This window comes from Martes martes (genome assembly GCF_963455335.1).
Source record: "Martes martes genome assembly, chromosome: 16".
NCBI lineage: Eukaryota > Metazoa > Chordata > Mammalia > Carnivora > Mustelidae > Martes > Martes martes.
In genome coordinates, this window is record NC_137904.1 from 731031 (window position 1) to 754711 (window position 23681).

General features: G+C 66.0%; 1 protein-coding gene across 1 annotated transcript in view; it reads left to right on the forward strand.

Annotated features, from left to right (window-relative positions):
* PITPNM3 (PITPNM family member 3) overlaps window positions 1–23681 on the forward strand; it is a gene marked incomplete at both ends in the record, with an annotated part of 48595 nt that overhangs the window by 15813 nt on the left and 9101 nt on the right. Inside the window, 11 exons of the mRNA XM_080825599.1 lie at window positions 3662–3709; window positions 12500–12576; window positions 12894–13129; window positions 15309–15498; window positions 15746–15868; window positions 16195–16379; window positions 18252–18424; window positions 19572–19742; window positions 20677–20871; window positions 21286–21434; window positions 23335–23451. Of these exons, the coding sequence (XP_080681725.1) occupies window positions 3662–3709; window positions 12500–12576; window positions 12894–13129; window positions 15309–15498; window positions 15746–15868; window positions 16195–16379; window positions 18252–18424; window positions 19572–19742; window positions 20677–20871; window positions 21286–21434; window positions 23335–23451 (1664 nt within the window). The remainder of the gene's footprint in view (window positions 1–3661; window positions 3710–12499; window positions 12577–12893; window positions 13130–15308; window positions 15499–15745; window positions 15869–16194; window positions 16380–18251; window positions 18425–19571; window positions 19743–20676; window positions 20872–21285; window positions 21435–23334; window positions 23452–23681) is intronic.

Sequence of the window (23681 nt, forward strand, 5' to 3'; positions counted from 1 at the left end):
GTAGTTAGTTTGAAATCAGGATCCATGTGCTTTGCTCTCTTTTGCAAGTTTTTTTTGGGCTATTCTGTATTCCTTGTATTTCCATGTGATTTTTAGAATCGGCTTCTCAATTTCTGCAAAAAAACCCCAGCTGGGATCTTAATAGGGGTTGTGTTGAATCTGTAGATCAATTTGGGGTGTATCACCATTTCAACAATTTCAGTCTTCCAATCCATGAACATGGGATGTCTTTCTGTTCATTTAGGTCCTCTTTAATTTCTTTCAGTGACGTTTTGTAGTTTTCAGGGTACACATTTTACACTTGTTTTGCTAAATGTATTCCAAAGCATCCTATTCTTTTTGGTGCTATTATAACTGGATTATTTTCTTCATTTCATTCATGGATTATTTGCAAGTATATAGAAATACACTTGATTTTTGTATATAATCTTGTATCCTGCAACTTTGCTGAGATCATTTATTAGGTTTATTTTGGGGTGAGGATTCCTTAGGATTTTCTATACGCAAGATCATGTCATCTCCAAACAGGTAGTTTTACTTCTTCCTTTCCAGCCTGGATGCATTTTATTTCCCTTTTCTGCCTGAATTCCCTGGCTAGATTCTCCGGCGTAATACTGAACGGCCATGGTGAGAGCTGGCATCTTGTCTTGTTCCCGATCATTGGTGGGGTTTTCAGTCTTCTGCTGTTAAATATGACGTTGACTGGGCTTTTCCTGCAGTTGTCATTTGCTTGGTCAAGGCAGTTCCCTTCTATTCTGGGCTGGATCAGGGGTTTTCTCATGAAAGGCTGTTGTGTTCTGCCAAGGGCTTCTTCTGCCTCTGTTGAGATGATCCTGTGGGTTTTGTCCTGTTTTCTGTTACTGTGATTGACTTTCATGTATTGAACAGCCCTGTGTCCCTGAGCCCTGTGTCCCACTTGGTCCTTGCCGTGTTGCTATCTTTTAGGTTCAGAGTCTGCGTATGTCTTTCTGAATAATTTATACTAACAGTCTGTGAGCTCTCACTTAAGGGGCTGCTTACAGTCTTGTTTTAGGGGCAAACTGAATGTCATCAGGTCACATTCTTATTGTCAGGAGGGAAGCAGGCACTGCCCAGTTGTCCCAACCACCTTCTCTGCCTTCCCTTTCCCAGAGAGCTGTTTTATTTACCCTGTGATTCCTCCCAAACTACGGCTTATGTCCTGTGTCTAATAATGTGGTTCTCAAAGAGTGTTCCCTGGATCCACAGTGTCAGCATCACTTGGACGCCTGTCAGAGATGTGAATTTTAGAGCTCCCTCCCAGACTCACTGAATCTGTGTTTTAAGTGCCCTTTAGGGCCTGGTGGTGATGGCTGGACTCTGAGGTCCTGCTAACCGGCCAAGGCGTCTGCAGATCCATTTTCCTGGGCTCACCTCCCTCCGCCACTGAGTTTGGCGTCTTGCCTCCATGCTGTTGGTTTTCCTGTGATGCTGGGTGACACTGTGTACACGACTCCGTAGTCGGACCCCCCGCCCCCACCCCCAGCCTGTCGCTGGCTGCCGGGATGTGTCTGTTTATTGCAAACAGCTGTGCTCTGATTATCAGGGAGGGTAGCACATGCTGCTGGATGACATGAGCTTCTGGTTTATTCTTCTTGGTATTTTTAGCTTCCCAGGGTGTCCTGTTCTCAGACACTCAGCCCTTCCCACACCTGAGAGCAGATGCCTCTGCTCGGTCAGTACAGGCGGGTGTTGGGAGGAGGATCGGCAGGCCCAGGTGGTTGCAAAAGCTTCTTTTGCTCCTGGGTTTTCCATTGAGGACCCTGCTCTCCCCCGAGCTGCCCCTCCTTTGGCCACAGCCTTCCTTCCTCTGCAGGATGCAAATTATGGCTTCCCCTCTCCTCGTTGGCAGTACGGCTGTGTGACCTTGGCGGTCCTACGAAGCTCCACGCTGAGGGTCTCTCACTTGATTTTATGCTCTGCTGTTGCCATCTTCAAACTCTTAGTATTTCTGAACATGGTCCCCACCTTTTCTTTGTGCAGGGGCTCTGCCCTGCCTCCCCCGACCTGTTCCCTCCGCTGCCCACCTCTCAGGGGTGCCCGACAGTGTCTGCTCTGCCAAGGACACCCCCTTCTTATTTTATAGTACCGCTAAAGACCAATTCCTAGGAAAATATTTGGTGTCATTTTGGGGCGGGAGAGAAAGCCTGGGTCCTGTTGTGAGTTTACCATCTCCATTCAGCTCTACCGCGCTGTAAACCCAGGACTTCCTTCCGCAGGGAGGCCGGCATGGGGATTTCCATTATCTGAGGAGTGAAGGGTAAATGCCCTAGCCAGGCACGGAGGTCCTCCCTCCCACCATTGTCATCATCTGGGGACCGTGAGCTCACCATCGCTGTAGGAATCAGACAGCCGTGGACGGCTTGACCAGGGAGCCACGCTCTTACCTGCAGGAAAGGAGTGAGGCCTGAGACGGCGAGACCCACTCAGAAACAGCGTCCCGCTGTGGAGGGCATCGGGGCGGGAGAGGGCGTAGCAGGTGCCCAGGGGCTGCTTTTCAGAGAGGCTGGCTTGCCAGGCTCAGACTGTGAAGTAGGGGAGCCACTGTGGGCCCGTGAGCCAAGAGCGGTCTGGGCAGAGCGTGCGTCCTGGGGTGAGTCTGGTGACGGGAGGCAGAGAGCTCAGGGGACGACGGCAGCGTGCCCCATGGGGCGTGCAGGCAGGGGCCCACCCATCCCTGCGCGTGGACCCGGGCTTCCTCTCCCGAGAGTGTATGATTTTAAGGAAGTCATCGAAAATGCGCAGAGAGCTTCAACCCCGGTGGTGTCGGTTGCGGCCGTGAGTACAGTGCTGGGGTGTGCGACTTCCCTCCAGCACGGTCCTTCTCAAGTCGGCCGTGGGCTGTCCCCTCCGCAGAACACTCTTCTCACGGCCTTGGGGGGATGTTCGCGGGTGTCGTCACTTGGTTGGGGAATCGTTTATGTGCGAACAAAAGTGTATCTTGTGCGTGGCTGTCGTCCGCAATGCTTTCTGGAGCCCACTGCCCGCGAGGGGTTCATCTGACTCCCAGGACTGCGGAGAGCGGCTTCTCTGGGGTGGGGGTGGGGGGTCGAGCTCTGTCGCCCACAGAACTCGGCCGGAGTCCGCACGTGGGGGCGTGCGCGGCTGAGAAGCAGCGCGCCAGGCACGGGGACAGCGGTGGACAACACAGACGCCCCTTCCACTGTGGGGCCCGAGTCTCAGAGGCAGACCCCACAGGACTCGGGCCCCAACTGTGTGAGGATGGGGGTGGGGAGGGCCGGCCGTCCCCTCGGCTGGGGGCGAAGGGGGCACCTTGGCCGAAGCAGGACTTGGGGAGGGGGCGGACCCAGGATGGTCACTGCGGTGGCCCAGGGCATCCAGAGCGAATGCAGGGGGGAGGCAGGAGCAGACGTGGGTGCGGAGCTAGGAGAGGGCCCGTGGCGGTCTGCACGCTGCCGAGTGTCCTCAGAGAGGGCAGCGTCCTGTGGGCAGCTGCCCGGGGACGGCGGTAGGAGAGGAGGCCAGGCCTCGGGTTCCCTGGCTCTGCGCGCCGTGGGACATGAAGTGGGGAGACCTCTGCCCACCCCAGCTCTGGGAGGGGGTGGGCAGGAGCCCCACGTGGCCTCCCAGCGCCCAGCACCGCGGTGGGGAGTCTGCTCACGTGTCTTCTCTCTCCCCGCAGGAGATGCGAGCGCCCCGTGCACTTCCAGCGCCCTCCAGGAGAAGCAGCGTGAGTTAAGCCCGACTCCCCGGAGGCTTGTCTCCCGCCTGGGTGGGTCCAGCCTCCTTGGGCCTGGGGCCCCTCCCTGCCCCCTGGCCTGAGCCTGGGGTCCCAAGTTCCCACGTGTGGGCAGCGTGGGGGCCGGTGGGCCAGGAGGCTAAGCCCGGCACGGCAGATGGGCCCCTGCACAGCCTTGTGTGTCGTTTGCCTGTGGTCAGCGAGGACAGGAATGGGGTGCAAAGCCTTGGAGCCTCAGAGACGAGGTCCTTTGGGTGACACAGACGCGGACATGCCGTCTGCCTCCCCCACCCCCCAGAGGCTGTGAGTGCAGAGCCCGCCCCCTGTCGTCCTGGACCTACACATCTGTCCGGTGGGGCGTCTCCAGGTTTCCTGCAGGGCCTACCCCAGGGACGCTTGGCAGAGTGTCCGCAGGCCACCCTGTGACCCGAGGACGTCCTCTGAGCCGTGTCTGCCACTGGCGGGGTTGGGTTTCTCAAGAGGCTGGGGTCGGGGAGGGTCAAGATGGCAGTTGGGTCTCCGAACCCCCTTCTTCTCTCTCCTGCTGTTTGGGTCTGTGGTTGCTCCTTCGAGAGTTAAGCCCACGCTGCCCCCTCTCCTGCCCCCCGGGCTCGCCCATCCCTCAGCTGCAGGAAGGGGTCTGCGTTCCCACGGCTCAGGACCAGCATGGAAGGGGTTTTCTGCACCTGGGGGCAGCCATGGACAAGGCTGTCAGGGGCCGGGGAGGGGCCGGGCTTGTCTGCCAGGCCTCAGGCCGAGTGCACGGGGCTCAGTATGAGTGGGGCAGCGTCTGGACGAGCTCCCGGAGTCCAGCCTACAGAGGAGGCCGAGTGAAGACCCAGGGGACCTTCAGGTTTCCCAAGAGGAAGGGCCACAAGAGCTCCCAGTTCTGTCCCGGGGCGGACAGAGTGCAGGGCGTACGGCCCCGGGGCTGGACGGAGCAATGGAGTGCATGGCCCCGGTCGGAGTGCAGGGGTGCACGGCCCCAGGGGCGGAGAGAGCGCAGGGGCGCTCAGCTGAGAGCCCGGGTAGTGTTTTCCACTGGAAAGGAGGCAGTAGCTTAGGAGCAGCTACTGAGAAACGTGGGGGTGTGTGCGTCCATCCTGGGGGCATTTGGGGCAGGGGAGGGTTGGCTTGTGCGTGAAGGGGGGGTTTGGACCACAAGAGCAGGTGTTTGCAGGTGGAAGGCTCGTTCGTCTCTGGGAATTAGCCAGCCCTGCACGGGGCGTCTCCCCCGGCCAGTCTGGCCGCCCAAGATGTCAGACCTCCCTTCGCTCGGGGGGCGGGGTGTGGCTACGTCCCCCAGCAAGGGAGGCACGACCTGCCTCAGAGGGAGAGCCGTGGGGCTGACCCCCCGTCCGCCGCTTCTGGACTGGGCCGGAAAAAACATGTGTTTAAGGGAAGGCAAAGTCCCTTGTGTTCTGTTTCCAAACCGCCGGTGTAGGTTTTCGTCCGCGTTCTGAGCTGAAGGCTGTCCCGCGAGTCTGCGCCTTCAGGATCTTCTTCGGGGACGTGCGGGGACGTGGTTGTGGGGCCGGGACGGGTCCAGCGCCAGCCCTGGGTCGGCGAGAACCGTAGCCTGGAGCGCCTGAGGGGAAAGCGGCCGTGGCGGGGCCGTGCCGTCCGCGGAGCTGGGCGCACCTCGGCTCAGCGAGATGACGGTGGTCGTCCGTGCTGCTCTGCCGGCTCCGATCCCGAGCGGCCGGAGCGCGAGTCCCCGATGTGGGTGCCGTGCTTTGCCGGCTGGGGCCTTCCTCCCCGCGCGGGGTCTCTCCAGCACTTCCCCTCGCTGTTCGCGCCCGTGCCTGAAGCAAACAGCGAGCCGCGTCCTGACTGCGCTCGGCTCCGTGGGCTCGTCACATGTGGAGCCTGCGTGGCCTGAAAGGGACAGAGAAGGTGGGGGTGCCAGCACCCGCGCGTGGGGCCCGACCTCACGTCCCCCTGCTAGGGCCCGGGAGCCAGAGGAGCAGCTCAGATGCCTGGACCACCACCAAGGTCCAGTGTCACCTCCAGTGTCTCTACAGCCGCCCCCACCCCCGGCCCACCATGCCCGGAGCCCCTGCCTGCAGCCGTCTCCCAGCCCCGCCGTGCCCGGAGCCCCCTGCCCACAGCCCCCCTCCCACCTTGCTGTGCCCGGAGCCCCCTGCCTGCAGCACCCCATCCCCTGCCTCGCCATGCCTGGAGCCCCCCGCCCGCAGACCACACCCCTGCTCCGCCGTGCCCGGAGCCCCCTGCCCGCAGCTCCGCTGGTAACTGGTGTCTTTTCCTGGCTGGTGTGGGCAGCGTGCTGAGCACAGCTGCAGACGGGCTATATTTAGCGGCTTTAATGAGCTCGGGGTGGCAGACGGCGGCCTGGGGAGCTTTCCTCCTGCGTGTGCCGCACGATACCCGTGTGTGTATTGGCGTGTGTGTGAGTGCGCCCGTGCGTTCCTCCACACGAGGACACGCGTGTGTCTGCGCACGTCTGTGGTGTCCGTGCTTTGCTGGGACGTCCTCAGCTGCCAACGCTGACGGGGCTCCAAAGCGGGAACAAAATATTTGTCCGCTCACTTGTTTGAAAAACATTTCCCGAGCACCTCGTGGGTGCCAGCGCCCGGACGGTCTGTGGGGGGGAAACAGAGCGTAAACAGACCCCGTCCCGGCCTTGAAGGCCCTCCCGGCTGGGGAGGGAGGAGATGCCGGGTCAAGTAACCAGAAAACCTGAAGTGTGGGGACTAGTTTCCGAAGAGGGAGCCCAGTGCTTCCGGGAGGAGGACGGCAAGGACAGACGCCCCCAGGGGCAGCACCACGGAGGCTTCGGGAGGAAATATTTGGACACAGCCGCGTGAAGAAGACGCAGGGCTCGGGGCGCAGAATGTGCAAAGCCCCTGTGATGAGAGGAAGAAGGTTTGAAAACCATTGTACGGCCTAGTGCTTGAGCTCAGAGGGGAGATGTGCAGAGGGGAGGCTGGTGTGGGACCGTGGCACTGGGATTTCATGGGGCCCGTGACTTGGTGAGGGCTCCAGTGGAGAAGGACGGCTGTGGGGACGCGGAGCTGGAGCGGGTCCCGTGAAAGGACTGTGTTCTCAGGTTCAGAGAAACCCGGGGGCATGGGACCAGGCAGGTGCCCACATGTGGGAGCCCCAGCCCAGTGGACCCATCTGTCCCTCTGTGTGGCCCCTGGCCAGCGGTCCAGGCCCCCCAGAGCTCCCCCAGCACCGAGGACACCCCACATTGCTCTCAGCCTGGGGTGAGAATCTCTCTTCAGCCAGAGAGAGTCTGTTTCCTCAAATCCTTTTCTCCTGGGAACAAAAGAGCTTCTGGAACCAAAACCGGGAAGCGCTGCCACAGTCCTCCCCGGAGGCCGGGAAACCCAAGCAGGGAGAACGTAGAAACCAGCGTCTCCCAGAACAAGTCCGCCTGCTCCACGTGCATTGAGAAAATTCCCACTTTTAATCTGACTTCCGAGTGGGCAGTGCCAGCCGAGGGTCTGAACTCTGGAAGGACGCAGGTGAGGCGTGCTGCTCGCTGCGGCGGCGACTGGCCCCATTCTCTGCACATGATCGTCTCCATAACTGTGCACAGATGGGAGCCCGCCGCGCGTGTCCTGCCCCTGCTCCTCGCGGGTGAGCACGTAGCGGGATTATCTTCGCCCCCCGTGCATTTGGGGGTGCGCCGGCCGCGGGAAGGGGTCCTGTCTCCCGGTGGCGTCGCCTGTCTCACCGGCTGCCCCAGCGCGCGGCACAGGTTGCTGTCTTTGTAGCATGACCCCGCGGCCATGGCCAGCATCCTGCGTGCGCCTGTCTGTGCAAGGCTCGGTCCCAGGGCGGGGTGGGGGACGCTCAGTGTCTCTGGGGACGCGGCCCAACCGCCCTCCGCAGACGCCAGCCGTGGACAGGGAGGGGCTGCCTCCCCACACCCCGGGCCGTGTGGCAGTGCTGATCTGGGGGGGAGGCCTTCTGGAGTGATCCCCACAGCGTCTCTCCGGTGGGCGCCTGCACACAGGAGCCGTGGCCCGTCCTTTTTCTGGAAGCAGCAGGGGTTAGCATGCGGGCGTGCGCGGGTGGGCGTGCCGCGGGCGTGCGCGGGTGGACGTGCTGCTGTTTCCCTGCGTCTCTGTGCCCGTTCCCCAGCAGGGCCCAGCAGGCTCGGCGGCGGTTGCTCCCCCTTCCCCCCCCCATGGCTCACTCCATGGGGCAGCGGTCAGGCCTCCATGTGGGCCAGCGCCTCTGGGGTTGCTGACTGGCCCACCGGGGTGAGCCTCCTTAGCAGATGAACCCAGGCCGACGGGGCTGGGCCGTGACCTTGAAGGGCCGAGGCTGCCGTAGCAGGGACCTTGAGTTCATCTAGCCCACCGTGCCCGGGGTGCCTGCCCGGCGTCCATCCGCCCGGCGTCCACTCACAGCACTTGCTCCTACAATCCCTCCTCCCGGCCAGCACAGGTCCCTCTGGGACGGCCATGAACCCTCAGAAGCCACCCCCCTCGGTGGCCGGGCTCTGCCGTCCCTCCGTGACCCACGTGTAGCCCCCGAGCATTTGCAGGCCACCGCGTCCCCTCGAGCCCACTCTTCCCGGGCAGGGGCCCCCGTCCCTCAGCTTCTCTGCCTGGTTCTGGGCTCCACCTGAGCCCCCGGAGCGGCCCGAGCTGCAGGAACGTGCCGTCCTCTCTCTGCCCTGAAGGCGCTGGAGCTCGCAGCCGCGAGGCCGTGTGGGCGCCCCTGCCCAGCCAAGGCCCATGTCACATGACCCCAGGGCCCTTGAGGTCCTCGGGCTCCCGGGTGCACGTGTGGACCCCAGCCAGGGGAGCAGGAGGCCGCCGTGGTTTGGGGGCCCAAATGCAGGATTTTGATTCACGGGCCGTGTTTCATGGTTGCCGTCGGCCCCACAGGACTTCCTTCCCCTTTGCACACCCTCGGGGCCCCTTGCCAGCCCGCCAGCTCCCGAGGGCCGGCCTGTCGCTCTGCTGCGTGTGTGGTGTGTGTGTGGTCGGGCAGGGCTTGCGGCTGGTTCACGGCCCTTGTTGTAAGTGACACACGCTTGCGCTCGCAATAGCTTTACACTAAAGGAAGTCCGGGCTCACGGGAGGAAAATGAGAAAATCACCCAGTGTCCCCCCGTCCAAGCAAAACCACGCTGACGGGGGCGCAGCCGGGGGCCTCCATCCCCCGTGGTCCCCGCGGCTGGCGGCAGGAGAGATGGACACGGACCCCTCCGCCGAGCCGGGTGACGCTCTGCCGAGTGTGCCGAGCGCGTGGGCGCTGACCTTGGCTTCTGTCTCGGGAGCACTGTGGCACTTGGGTAATTAGAAGGGTGATGACAATTTGTGCCTCTCCAGGGTTGTGAGTAAGCAAATATAGCCTCCCCCTCCAGCTGGCAGGGGGAGCCACGGGGAGCTGGGTAGGCCAGCAGGGGTGCTGGGGGGGGCGCTGCGGTCACAAGACACGGTCACAGAAGCAGCCGTGGGCTCTCCCCACCCCGGGCCTGGGCACCGCAGGGACCCTGCCTGAATAGGGCCCCGCGGCAGAAGCAAAGCCTCGGGGAGAAACACGCAGCCCGCCCACAAGGTCCTGGGTTCCCCGCCTCCCGGGACCCCGCCCGCCGCTCCTGTCACCAGAGGCTCTGGGGAAGCCTGTGGAGGGGGAGGACTGACGAGGCCCAGGCTGAGGACTCGCAAGCTTCCCTGACACCAGCCCCCCAGGGGCTTCCGGGAGTGCGCGTGCCGGTAGACGCTGCTTCCCTGGACGGGATTTCTCCCGGGCTGACGAGCAGGGAGGGGTCTCCCAGGCCGCACGCCCCCCGGGGTCTTTGCAGTGAGCTTTCACAAAAACCTGGCTGCTGGTGCTCCCTGCTCTCGGGGACCCCCAGTCTGATGCGGAAATGGTCGACTAGCCTCACGGCAATGAGCCAGACCCCGCTGAGCACAGCCCGAGATGACCGTCTCTGCCTAAGTAGACCTGAGACGGCTTTCCAGAGGCTGGGATGGTTGAGCAGAGTTTTGCGGTATAGGTAGGAGTTCGCTGGCATGCCCAGGGAGGAAGGCCGTGCAGCAGAGAGCTCAGCATGAGCGAGGCTGGGAGGAGCGAAGCTGCTGGGTCTGGTGGCCAGAACGGGTGTCCCAGTTACTCTGCGAGGACTGTCTGCTTCTCAGAGAGCAGAAGGCTTATGGGCCAGGCACAGGCTGAGGGGTCTTGAGGCTGCCTTTCTGCGTGGCTGCAGAGGCCTCTGCTGAAGCTGGAGACGCACGTCCCCAGGGGACCCCTCCATGCTTGGTGGCCGGCCCTCGGGGTGGGGGGGCCGGATCTATGTCTGCGGGCGAGGCCTCCCCACCTCCCTCCCCCAGAGCCAAAGCTCTCTGGCTTTTGTGCACTGAAAGGAAGCCAGACGCTTGCCGTTGGCGGGGGAAGGCACGGGGCGCCCAGGGCCCTGCCAGGCCCGTCCCGCCGAGCCCCGAGCTGCCTCAGCGTCCTCTGCGGCCAGGATGCGGCATCAGCTCACTGCCCAGAGCGTGGCGTGGGGCCAAGGCGGCTGGCTGTGGGCCGACGGAGGATGTGGGAGCCTGGGGCCCGTTGGCTCAGCGAGAGCGCAGGAGCCAGTCCCCACTCGCGGAGGGCACGGTGCCCGGGAGACGGCGGGACCCTCGTGTCTTCCCTGCGGCTTATTTATAGGCTCGTGATGGTAATTCGTAGCAGCCACCGCGCAGGCGCCTGCAGCCGCACTGGAGGTGGGCAGCCGGCCCAGCGAGGGTGCGGGGGGTGGGGGGGCCATCAGGGCTCCGGCGGGTTTGGGGTCGGGGCTGTGCCTGCCGAGGCAGCCACGGCCCTTCTGGCCTCTGGCCCCAGCTCGGGGACCCCTGAGCCTCCCCGGCATGTCCTCCAAATGCACGACTGACACGGACAGACTTAGCACGTGGCCAGCCCCACTCTGAGCCCCGGGCACGTCTGAGCGCCTCTGTGCTGGGCTCCTGCTCCGGAGGCTGCCGTCCCACGCCCCAGACGAGAAAACCGAGCCCCGCTCTCAAGTCACTGAGAGCAAGACTTGGACTCGGGCACTGGCTCCAGACCAGATCCCACTCAGCCTTGGAAGTTGTGGTCTCCTGGTCGCTGCCAGCCCCGCGGCCACACAGACCACGGAACTGGCCGCTTTGCTGTGGGGAGGAGGTCCGTGCTGGGCGGCCTGCCGCTTCGTGGCTTGCACGAGCGTCTCCTCTCCTGCGGATGGAGAGTGTGGTGTCTCCTTCCCGGGGAGGACAGAGCACCACCAGGCATCGTCCTCTCTTCGGTGTGGGGCTTGTGTACAGGCTCACATGGCCTGATTCGTGGTGAGGCCGGGGGCACGTGACCCAGGAGGGGTGAGCCTCGGTTCTCTCGTCTGACAATGGGGCTCACACCCAGAGAACCAAAGCTCAGGGCCGTTGTGGGGACGAGGGGACAGCGCGGGGGCGCAGTAAGTGCTCGGCCAAGACCAGGCCAGCTCCCCGGCTGTTGTACTGGGAGCCTGTCCTGGGGTCGGGGCCCAGGGTCCACGGGCCGTTACAGGGACAGTCACGTGGTTGGAAGGAGCTGGAGGAAGCGCAGGTCGAGCAGGCCTCCCTCACCTCCACCTCCGGGCCAGCCCCTCTGTCCTCGAGAAACCTGCTCCCGCCCGTCTGGGCAGCAGCCCCCAGCTCATAAAGCAGCTACCCCGAGACCAGGCGCGTGTTCATAAGGACCGAGGAGTTCAGAAGTGCACTTGCCTGCCAAGAAGGGCTTCTTGTTGGGTGCCCTTGGCGGAGCACCCTGGGGCCGCTGGGAGACCCAGCTCGGACCCTGGGTCCGGCTCCCCTCTCCCCTGCTGCGGGCTTGCCCGCAGAACCCCTGGAGGGTCCTCCCCACGTGACTCCTCGCAGGTGTGGCAGGCTCGGGGTGGGGGTGAGTTCCCCGTCACTGACGGCACACAAGGGGTTCATAGTCTAGCCGTGTGGTGCGGCCACGCAGAGAAAGTGGAATCCTTCCCACGGGGAGTAGGGAGAGGAAGCAAGGTCTGCGCGGCAGCCCCGGGCGGGCGGCGAGGGGGCGGCGGGACGTCTCGGCGGCGTCTCCCTCCACCCTCCACCCCAGACTCCGGGGCAGCGACGTTTGGGAACGCAGGCTTCAGACCGCACAGACTTCTCTGTCAGGGCCCGAGGGCAAATATTCCAGGCCTTGTGGGCTCGAAAGACTCGCTGAGGCCCCTGTGTGAACGGCCACGGACGCCAGCTGTGTCCCAATAAAACTTTATTTACAAGAACAGGCGGCGGGCCAGATTCGGGCTGCGGCTGCGGCTTGCGGGTCCCAGCCGTAGGGTACACAGCCTCCGCTAGAGGCCCCAGAGGAGGAGTGGCAGCTCTGGGAGGCGAGGACGCCCCGGAGCTCCCCAGACCCCGACGCCGCCACGCCTCTGGGGCTCCGCCTGCCCCCAGCCCCCGCTCCCCGAATTCACAGCCTTGCGGTTGGTCTGACGGCTTCAAGCAGATGATTAAAAAAACACTCTGAGCAGGGCTCCGGCTTTCAGGGGCGTGCTCGGCCCACATCTGCGTCCCAAGCTGGAAGCAGGAGTCCCTGGGGGACACTTGTGCCGTTGTGGCTGTCGGGCTTCCTGGGCCCGCCTTCCCCGGCCCCAGGGACCGGGTGTGCGGTGGCCGTCCTGCCGGCCTCCTTTGTCTGGGGAGGACGGAAGTTTCTGGTCCCGTTGATCTGGACGCTGTCCCTCCAGCAAGACCCCAGGGAAGGCTGCGGCCCCGGGATCGGGAGGCCCGTGGGCGCTGAGTCCTCCGTTCTCCCGCAGGAGAGCTGTATCGAGTCTCCCTGAGAAGACAGAGGTTCCCAGCCCAGGGAAGCATCGAGATCCACGAAGACAATGAGGTGGGCTGGGCTTCTGGGGCATGTGGGCCGCCGCTGGTCAGGGTCCTGGCTGGGAGACTTCCTCACCCTAGGACTTGCTGTGCACCCCTGGGCAGGTGCTTGTCCTGCTCTGGGCTGCTGGCTCCCGTGGGAACAAGAAAGGTCTCGTGGGACCCTTCCCACCCTGATAACAGGGGCTTGGCCAGCCTCTGCCCCTGAGCCCCCCTCGGAATGCACAGGAGACCCCGCCACGCCGGGCGCTGCGACAGGCCGGCCACAGCTGTGTGTGCAACGGCATGTCCCCGCCTCCTGTCCATCCCGACCCGTGTCCTTCTCAGGAAGGCTGCCCACAGCGCGCCTGCAAGACGCACGTCCTCCTGCTGGTGCTGCACGGGGGGAGCATCCTGGACACGGGCGTGGGGGACCCCTCCTGCAAGGCGGCCGACATCCACACCTTCGGCTCCGTGCTGGAGAAGGTCACGCGGGCCCACTTCCCGGCGGCCCTGGGCCACATCCTCGTCAAGTTCGTGCCCTGCCCTGCTGTCTGCTCCGACGCCTTCTCCCTCGTCTCTAAGTGAGTCTACGTCCTTCCTGCCCTTTCAGACAGGTGGGGGGGTCGGTGGGGATGACATGGAGGGGCTCCCCACACGGGGCACCCCTGGGGGCGTCAGGCCCTGAGCGACCACGAGCACAGGGCTGGGACGTGGTCAGTGGGCATCCAGAGCCCTGCACAGCCGTGCAGCATGAGCTCGTCTGCCGGGCTGGGTGCTGGCCCCCTCGATGCTGCAGGCCTGCTCCTGGGGCTCCCTAGACGCCGGTCTCCTGGCCCAGGGGAGGACGCCGAGGCCCCAAGAGGCGAAGCCATTTCCCCCGGGGGTACCCGGCCCCTGGAGCTGGGAGCCAAACCCGGGCAGCCTCGCTTTTGAGCCACACAGAGCCCAGTGGGCATGTGCCTTCTGATGCAGCAGGCGCCGGGCCCCACGGACGCCTGGGGAGGACGCAGGGGACAGCCCTGTCCCGGTGTCCTCATCTGTATGATGTGGACAATCGTGCCCCAAGTTCCTGCTGGAGACCCTGAGGGTCCTGCATGCTGGTGCAGCAGGCACAGCAAAGGGTCAGCTGTGACCCGGCTTTGTCCTCGGGGGGGGGGGACAGTGCTGTCCCATGGACTGGGCCAGGTGGGGGACGCTGCAGAGACCCCGGCTGGAGGGGGTGAGGCCGTGAATTTGCTGGGCCTGGGGTCTTCGTCCAGACCTGCCCCTGGTCCCTGGTGGGGAGAGCAGGGTGTGCGGGGCCCACTGTTCCCTCTGAGACACGGAAAGTCTCCTCTGCCTTCAGGACCCGAGCAGCCTCCCCGCTGACCCACCTGTGGTCACGGGACACACAGGGCAGGTCTCCGTCCAAGCTGGAAGGAGGGACGGGTTGAGTTAGTAGTTCCCCGACGTGATTCTTGTCAAATGCAGGGCCCTGGGGCTCAGCCCTGGGGCCCCCTGGTCGGGAGGGGAGGAGCCCTGGACTCTGCCTGTGGCACAGCCGCCCGGGGCACCTGCTCTGCAGTGGTACTTGGGAAACAGGCTCTTCCCCGCTCCAGCTGTCAGGAGATGCCGTGTCCCCGGTAATCGACCTCGGGACCCCGGGCCCTCGCCCGCCAGACGGCTGATCTCCAGAACTGGGTCAGCCAGCCCTGGCCTGATCACCGGGAACTTGGCCCGGCCAGTTGAGGGGAGGGCGGGGACAGCCTCGCTCCCCCAGGCGGCTCCTCGCCGGGCCATCCATCACACCAGGCACCGCCAGGAGGGAGCTCTTGCTCGGCTCATTAAAATATCTCCGGCTGCAATTGAGGCCCGTTTCCTCTAATTTGTGTTCTTTGGAGATGAAGAATGGCTGTGAGGCCAGCCTGGCCCTCCACGAGGGCTCTGCCACGTGCTCAGGAAACCCTGAGCCCGGTCGCCTGTCCTGCTTCCTGCGTGGTCCCCGGTGGGATCGGCCCTGGGTGCTCGTCAGCCTGAGCTTGGGCTGTGGGCAGAGGACCGGTTCCCTGCCCAGTGAGGCCTGACATCCCAGGGGACAGAGGTGGGCCAGTGGGGGTGTGGGCTGGGGCGGGCGCTGGGGGCTGGTCCCAGAGGGGCCTGAGCCACGCACAGCTGGAGGGACTTGCTGGTGGGAAGCAGGGAAAGGAAGGTGCCGGACCGTCCACTGGCCGTGGAGATGCTGTAGGGCAGGGTCTCTTAGTCCTTTCTGGGATCCCGCCTTTCACAAGGGCCACAAAGGGTGTGACCCTCTCCCAAGAAGGATGGACACAGGTCATGTGTGCACCTGTGTGCCCATCTCCAAGCAGTGGCTGACTCGGGACCCCACGCCCGGAAGGCTCTCCTTCCTCCTTCCTAGCATCCCTGAAGCCTTCCTTGAGACCTGGTCCAAAGTCTGCCTCCTCTAGGAAGTCTGCTCTAATGATATGTCCCCCCCGCCAGTCCACACCAGGTGGCTTCCCCACGGTGGGGGTGTCCCTTGGGGCCCACATCCCAGGCCGGCGTGGGCGGAGTCGGGAATGCACACAGGGGAGTCAGCGCAGTCCGCCCCCGAGCCCCCTGCCTGCGCCCTATTTCCTCTGACTCTCGCCCAGCCCCTCCCCTAGAGCCCCGAGCAGGGGCCTAACCGTGGCCGGCTCGTGCCTGTGCTCCCTTCTGCCCAGCGTGCAGCCCCACACCGGCCCTGCCTGAGCCTGGCTTGACTTCCCTTGACCCTGTCTGCAGCCTGAACCCCTACAGCCACGATGACGGCGGCCTTGGCAACAGCCAGGACCACGTCCCCCTGGCTGCCCTGCCCCTGCTGGCCATCTCCTCCCCGCGCTACCAGGATGCGGTGGCGACTGTCATTGAGCGGGCCAACCAGGTCTACGCGGAGTTCCTCAAGTCTCCGGACGGGATCGGCTTCAGCGGGCAGGTAGGACGACCTCCCCAACCTGCCCTGCCCTAGCCCGACCCAGGCCCAAGTCTGACCCCTGCGACACCCTGGCCTGAGCCATCGTCAGGCCAACTGTGACCGTGACAACTGTCCCCCGGTGGGCTCTGTCGTGTCTCACCGAGACAGGCTCTCTCCTCTCCCGTGGACAGGCGCCCGGTGCTCTGGCTGGGTAGGGAGTGCGGGGTCAGCAGTGGGCAGGCCTTGGTCCCAGCTGTGTCTTCTCCAGGTGTGTCTCATCGGGGACTGTGTGGGGGGCCTCCTGGCCTTCGACGCCATCTGCTATAGCGCGGGGCCCTCGGGGGACAGCCCGGGCAGCAGCAGCCGGAAGGGGAGCATCAGCAGCACGCAGGTGCCGGACGGGGGGGACAGCGTGGTGGGGACAGGCCGGGGGTCTGGCCCTGGGAGGGGCCTCTCCTGGGGGAGGTGATGTCAGCCCTGCCCACGTATCTGAGGTGACTCGCCTGGGCGGCGTGGCTTCGTGGCTCTACGGGACTGGGGCTCAGCGAGGGCTGAGTCTAGAGTCCCAGGGGTCGCCTGCGCCTGACACCCGCCCGTCGCTGGCGGCTGGCTCCCGTGGGAGCGCCCCCCCTGCACATCTCAGGACAGAGGGCTTGGGGTCTCCAGTGGCGTCTCCGGTGGCGGCAGCGCCCTCCTGTCCTCTGCATGGCCCCAAAGGACAGCCCGGTCGTGGTGAGCGAGGCGTGCGGTCTGGCCGGCAGCAAGCGTCTCAGCAGGAGCAGCATCGACGTGTCCAGCGCGCCCGAGGACGAGGGGCCCCAGAGGCCGTTGCCGCGGAAACAGAGCGACTCGTCCACCTATGACTGTGAGGCCGTCGCCCAGCATCACACCTTCCTGTCGAGGTGAGCGCCCCTTCTCGCGCCGTGTCCACAGCAGAGGGGACCCGGCCTCGGAGGAGGCCGGCACCCTGCCCCTGCTCCGTCCCGGACCAGTAGGGACCCAGGACAGCACGACCCCCTCCCCGGGCCTTGCTGCCCCCTGCCTCGCCGACGGTTCTGAGGACGTGATCCGAGAGCAGACGGGGACGGTTCTGAGGACGTGGTCCGAGAGCAGACGGGGTGTGCTTCGGGAACCGCTCCGGGAGTGTGTTCTCTGTATTTGCCCGAGGGCCTCAGAGGCCCCCACGGGGGAGCTCCCGGGGTCACACGGCCCACGTCCCGGCCCCCAGGCCCCAGGGCGCTGCCTCCTGCCCAGTGCTCCGTGAGTCACCTACGCCTGCACTCAGGACACAGGCCGGTGCTGGCCCATGCGAGGAGGGACGCCCAGCCTCTGTCCCCTCTGCTTCCTGCGCCCTTTCTTACCCAGTGACCGGTACCTCGAGGTCATCACAGACTCTGCAAAACAGGCCTGCTCTGGGCGTGTCCGAGGCCCTCCTTGCTGCGTGGACCGTTCACGTGCTTCCCATACAGGTTTACTTGGACAAAACCCCTCGTCTCGCAACCGTTCCTGATTCTTCCCTGTGTAATAAGTAGTCGGGGAGTGTTCTCCACGGCGAATATTTTATCGGCGAGGACGTCTCACCTCATTGCAGGACTGGAATCCAGGGCTTCTCCCAGTTCTTGGGACTTGCAGGCAGAGCCCCGGTGACCCTCCCTGTGCGAAGACGGTCCCGTGGGTCAGGGCTGTGTCCCAGGCGCCCTCCTGGAGGGGACTCGGCCAGAGCAAAGGCGCCGCGTCGCCGAGGCTCAGACCTTAACGCAGCTCACGTCCGGGTTGCGAGGTGAAACCACGACCTTCCCGGTTCACCCCTTTGAGAGGGCCCGGATCTGGAGAGTGGGAAGTGGTAGCGGCTTTGCTCTGTGCCGTGGGGACGGGTGGCCGTCTCTCGGGCAGTGACGTAGCTGGCGTGTGGTAGGGACCGTCCGGATCCCCCACGTGGACCGCCCAGCCCCAGCGCCGTCCTCACTGTGAGAGGCTCGCGGTGCACAGAGGGGAGCCCCGGCCTTCAGATCCAGCTTCCGGGCACTCGCTTGCAGAGGGCAGGCCGCTCACCGGCGCTGTTCCCGTTGTGACCTCCAAATCCCCTCTCACGTCCACCTCGAGGGTTCTGGCTGAATCTGCGTCCCGTTAACTGATGCCTAGACCGGGGAGCCCCGGACGGTCTTACACCCCGAGCTGCGCTTCCAGGCCAGCCGGCCGGTCAGGGAGGCCCGCGGCTCTGCAGCCCGTCCGTCCCGGCGGTGCACTCCCGTCCCCGACAGGGTGTCGGCCTGGGCTCCGAGGGGCAGCGGTGCCTGGGGTGGGACCGGTTGGGATTTGCGGGGTTTTCTCTGCCTCCTTTCCCTGCAGGCTGCAGGGGAGGGAGGTGGCAGCTGGCTGCACCTGTGTCTGCCGGCTGAGAAGCGGGGCTGACGCGCCCTGGGGCCGTGCGCGGGCCGGGCCTCCCCACAGAGCCGGCACCATGGGGCGGGGCTGCCACGTGCAGGGTGCTGGGTGCTCTGAGGTTCTCGGCCCCGCTGGGGAAATACGGTGCTGTCGGAGGGTGGCCGTGTGCGTTTGTCCGAGACTCACTTCTGGCTGCCCGCCGGCCCCGGCGCCGGAGCGCCCTAGGTGGAGGCCCAGTGGCCCCCAAAGCCCCCACCTGGCTCTCAGAGGACACGCGGCGGGCCGTGGCGGCCGGTACGGAGCCAGTGCGGACACGGAGGGCCGGGCTCTTCCCGCTCAGCTCTCTTGGTCCCTAACGGCCCTCCCGGCTCTCTCCCTCCCTGGGACAGCATCCACTCCAGCGTGCTGAAGGACGAGGCCGAGCCCCCTGTGCCCAGGGCGTCCCAGCCACCTGAGGTCAGCCTGGGCCGCCTGGACTTCGACGTGTCCGACTTCTTCCTCTTCGGCTCGCCGCTGGGCCTGGTCCTGGCCATGCGGAGGACGGTGCTGCCCGGGGCGGACGGTGGGTGGCCCGGGCCACGGCCCTGTGTGTCTGCAGCAGCCTCAGGCTCTCCATCTGGGGGAGAGGGTGGGGCACAGGGAGAGCGGAGGGACAGGGTTGGGGGAGACGGCCGTGTCCCCTGATGGGGCAAAGGCGCGGGTGGCTCTCACGCCCCTGTTCAGAGACGCCGTGTCTGCCCCCCGCTGCCCTCTTTCCCCGGCGCGCAGGCTCACAGGCCTGCGGCAGCCGCTCAGCACACCCGGGGCTCGCAGCCTGGGACGGCTGCCCCCCCGCACTGGTCTATGGCACATGACCTGCCCCAGCCAGTGCTGTCACAGGGGCTCGGGGAGTCCCAGAGCCTGGGGCACCTCGAGGGTCCGCACTCCGGGACCTCAAACTCCTTTCGCAGCAGCGCTCCCCCGACATGCACCCGACGGGACAGAAGAGAAGGGGGGAGGCCTGCCCAGAGTGGGCTGGGGGGGGGAGGCAGAATACCGTGGCCGCCCTCGGCGTTGCCAAGGAAATCTAGGGCTCCGGGACACTGGAGCGGCCGGTGCCCTGATCCTGGCCAACAGGGAGCCTCCGTGGAGACGCCTGCTGGTCTTCGGGAGGAGTGTTCTGCCCCTCTGGCCGCCGGAGCCTGGGGGCTGGGCCGCTGGGGAGGGGGCCGCTGACGCACAGCGAGGGACCCCTGTGTGCCCTGCAGATGAGGCAGCGGCTACGTGAGAGCTGGAGGGGTTCGCCGGAGTCTGAGCAGGAGAGAGCGGGGGCAGGGGAGCTGCCTGAGCAGGGACACGGGGAGGGAGGGACACGGGGAGGGAGGGACGCCACAGGGAGGGAGGGACGCCACGGGGAGGGAGGGACACGGGGAGGGAGGGACGCCACGGGGAGGGAGGGGTGCCACGGGGAGGGAGGGACACGGGGAGGGAGGGACACCACGGGGAGGGTGGGACGCCACGGGCTGCGTGGGGAGCGGCCACGCTGGGCGCCTGCTGCCGCTCCTGGGGGGGGGGGGGACAGATCGGCCTTGAGCGCTGGACTCAGCGTGGCAGCCGTGCTCCTGTGGGTAGTAGGGGCCGCGGCAGGCTCCCGAGCAGGGGGTGGGCGACTCGAAGCTGCCCTCGGGGGGCGGGCACTAGAAGGGCCCCGTGTGCGCTCTCACCCGCAGGCCTCCACGTGCGTCCCGCCTGCGGCCAGGTGTACAGTTTCTTCCACTGTGCCGACCCCTCGGCCTCACGGCTGGAGCCCCTGCTGGAGCCCAAGTTCCACCTGGTGCCACCGGTCAGCGTGCCCCGCTACCAGAGGTTCCCGCTGGGCGACGGACAGTCCCTCCTCCTGGGTAGGCTTGCGGGGTGTGCGAGCGTGCCGGGCCCCGGGCTGGCCCCCCTAGCTTGCCGAAGGGGGACCAGGCCCCGCAGAGCAGGTCTGCAGGCTCTAGACGGGCAGGCAGTGGGGGGAGCGGCCGCCTCGCCTGCCTTCCCAGCCCCCGGTGGTGTGCACCTGCTCTGCGGGAGGCAACGGGGTGGGGCTCAGGCCCTGCCCCCCATGGCTTCCCGCAGCTGGCGCCAGCACAGGGCCCAGGCTACCAGCCAGGACTGTGAGCCCAGGGGTCCACGCTGGGTGCTGACACTGGAGGGACAGGTCCAGGAGTGTCCCAGCCTGGTGGGCATCATGCAAGAGGGGGCCTTGGACCGTGGCACTGGGACAGGTGGGGACGAGCTGTAGGACGGGGATCCAGAGGAACTTCGCAGGGGGAGCAGGGACACAGGGGCTGGGGGAGGGCCAGTGACCTCTGGGGCTCGAGTGGGGTGAGCCAGGCAGGGGCGGGGGAGGCCGGGGTTGGACGGCGGCCCGGGTGAGGAAGTCTGGCTGGAGCCTGTTCCGAGCTCTGGACCAGGTCGGGGGGAGCTGCTGGGCCTGCGGTTCGTTCAGGCTTAAAAACCAGCCCCAGCCCCCGATCTGTAACAGAAACTTAATTTCCAGAAGTCCTAACAGTCAGGAGCTCCCACTGACAGGAGTGGCTCCGGACCGGCCCCCACGCACCTTCGAATGCGTGGCCCTGTCCTGGGGCTGGAGAGCCGTGCGGGCCCACGTGGCGCAGGGAGGCGTTTGTACGAGAGCACGTGGTTCCGGGTCACCGTGACCTAGGCCCGTGCTCCGCAACAGCCTTGTGCCTGCACGACCTGCAGAAGGCCCATCGGGGGCCCCAAGGGGTGGGTGGTGCGGGCTGGGGGACACAGGACCACGCCCTGACTGTGACGTTACCCCCGCAGCGGATGCCCTGCGTGCCCACAGCCCCCTCTTCCTGGAGGGCAGCTCGCGGGACAGCCCGCCGCTTCCGGACGCCCCCGCCTCGTCTCCCCAGGGCCTGCGGGCCCAGCGCCCGGAACGGAGGACGAGCCAGGACAGCTCCAATAGTGAGAGCTCGGCGTCCTCGGACAGCCTGGCACCAGCGGGTGCCTCCCACGGTGAGTGAGGGTCCTCGGGGCCCCGCCTGGTCGGAAGTCGAGGGGGCCTCCCCAGGGTGACTGCGGAGGGCAGGCCAGGAGCCTCAGAGGGAGTCCAGACTGAACCCTGAGCTCTGGGCCTGGACAGGGCCCTGTGGACCGAGCCCTGGCCTAGGCTGACCTCAACCCCAGCCCGAGCCCTCTCCCCGGCGTTCCGTCTCCCCACTGGGAGTCCCTGCATCCCGGGATGAGAGTGGACGTCTCTGCGGGGCCGGCGCCCACCGCTGGGGACCCATGTGCAGCCCCCGCCCTGGGGGCAGGCGGGCAAGGGGCTGCGGGAGGCTGGGGGCTCGGTGCTTTGGGCCCACACGGCCCCGTGGGTCAGTCGGGGCCCAAGCAGGCCACGCCGTCCTCACCCCACTGTTGGGCTCCCAGTCACGGCCAGGTGGTGGGGCGCCAGGCGCATCGACTACGCCCTGTACTGCCCCGACGTCCTGACGGCCTTCCCCACGGTGGCCCTGCCGCACCTCTTCCACGCCAGCTACTGGGAGTCCACGGACGTGGTGGCCTTCATCCTGAGACAGGTGCGGCGCCCCTTCCCGGAGGGCCGTCTCGGCGCGTAGGGGAGGGCTGCCCTGCCGGCCACCCTGGGCCCCGGAGCTGTCAGCAGGCCGGGGTCGTGCGGTCAGGCGGTCGGTCGCGGGACGAGCACTGGCTTCGGGTCAGTGCTTTCTAGAAAATGCAGGAGAGAGTACCTGGGAGGACGTCCCCGTCTTCTGACACGGAGATGAGTGGTCAATGGCTGCTCCTCCAAGGGCCTCAGTGTCCTCAGAGAGGCTGGGGGCCGGGGGCGCCTGTGTCCACGAGAAGCCGCGGCCGGGCTCGGGCAAGGGAGGGCGACCCGCCGACGAGACTTGTGGGAGGGAACCCGTGTCTGCTACCTGGTGGGCCGGAGAGCAAGCGGGAGCCCCGCTGTGAAGCCAGCCTGGGAGCCCGACTCGGGGACGGCAGCCGGGTGCTGGTGTGGGGCGCCAGGGGCCGCCGGCTGTGATGGGGGGATGTCCCCGAGCACCGGGGGGGCGGCTTCTAGGTTTGGGGAGGAGCAGGGCCAGGCTGGGATGCGGGAAGCCAAGTCTGAGGTCTGGACCTGGAAGAGGGAGGTGCCGGCCGGGGACCGGGGTCTGGAGCTCGGGGCAGACGTGGATGACCCGTAAGCCAGTGACGGGCACGGCCCCCCAATTCCCACGTGTGCGCTGCCCCACACCCGGCAGCTCTCCCCCTCCTGCGGGGCGTCTGTCAAAGCAGCCCGGCTCTGAGCCCACCTACCCGGGGGCCTCGTCCGATCCCACAGGCTGGAGGTTCGGCCCCCCGGCTGCCAGCCTTTGCAGGAACAAACCCCAAGAGCAGGTTGTCGCCAGGGCCTGATGAGGTCGTCCGACGGGCCTGCCTCGGGTTCGATCAGGTCGCGAGAGCGGCTCCCAGGCCCCAGAGAAACCCTTCGCTCACGGGATCGTCAGTGTGTCGGGCGCGACTCGAGAACAGCGGGCGGAGGAGGGGCTCAGGGCAGAGCCGCCGTGCCCCGCCCAGCACCACTGTCCCCAAATCTCCACGCGTCCACGACCCAGAAGCTCTGCAAACCACGGCCTTCTGGGTTTCCGTGGATGCCTCACTCCCCAGCAGTGGCTGATTTAACCTCCAGCCCCCAGCGGTCGGGGTGGGACTGGGGTTCTCCCGGCCACCGGCTCCCCCCTAGGTGGGGCCCAAATGCCCCTCACTAACAAACAAAGGACACCTACAGTCTCTCAGCGTTTAGGAGATGGCAAGGGTTAGGAGCTCTGTGCAGAACCGGACAAAGGCCAGATCTGGGGTCACGCTCCTCCGGATGCAGAGGGAGTCCCCTGGGGAGGAGCCTGGGATCCAGAGGACGGAGGATGGAGTACAGTCCGGGAGGGCGGGGCAGCAGCGGGAGGGGAGCAGGCCTCTGAGGGGGGGCAGGGCACAGTCAGGGGCCTCGTGGAGAACGGTGCTGGGGCCTGGGGTGAGCCGGCCAGCCCAGGTGTAGGAGGGAGGTGGGGCGGGTGGGAGCCTTGCACGGGGTGAGTGTTTCATGGGGTGTGACTGTGGGGGCCACGGAGAGATGCCACGGTTCTGGGAGGCACAGAGGCCATCCTCAGGACGGGCACTGGAGCAGCGTCTTCGGGGGTAGAGAGCACCCCCGGTGGGGAGGGGCCAAGCAGGGGGGCTGGGTGGGGAGCACGGTAGGAGCAGTGCCCGGAGCGGGTGGAAGGGACCCCAGCCAAGCCCTTGAGAGTCCTGGGGTCCTGGGTCCTGCCGGGTCCTGCTAGGTCCTGCCGGGTCCTGCCGGGTCCTGGGGCTCCCAGCCCCCCTGAGCGTCCCAGGCTGGCGAGTGGGCCCAACGCCCCAGACAGAGGGAGCCGGGCGGCCCGGGCTGACCTGGGGCCCTGCTCCCTCGCTGTCTGTCAGGTGATGCGCTATGAGACCGTGACCGTCAAGGAGAGTGCAGGCCTGGACCCCACGGCGCTGAGCCCCGCCAAGCCCCGGGAGAAGTGGCTCCGTAAGAGGACGCAGGTCAAGCTGCGGGTGCGTGCGCGGTGGCCGCCGGGAGCGGGGGCGCGCGGGCCTGGGCTCCAGGGGCAGCTGAGGCGGGGCAGATGCTGGCTCCGGGGGAGTCGCTGGACGTCCGGCTTCCCAGGGGTGTGACCTGAGTCAGAGTCCTGCCCAAGACCGTGGGGCTCGCCCCCCCGAGCATGGCCTGCTGTGGTACTTGCCACGACAGAGGGAGAGGAAGAGGACGGAGCAAAGGACTCTCG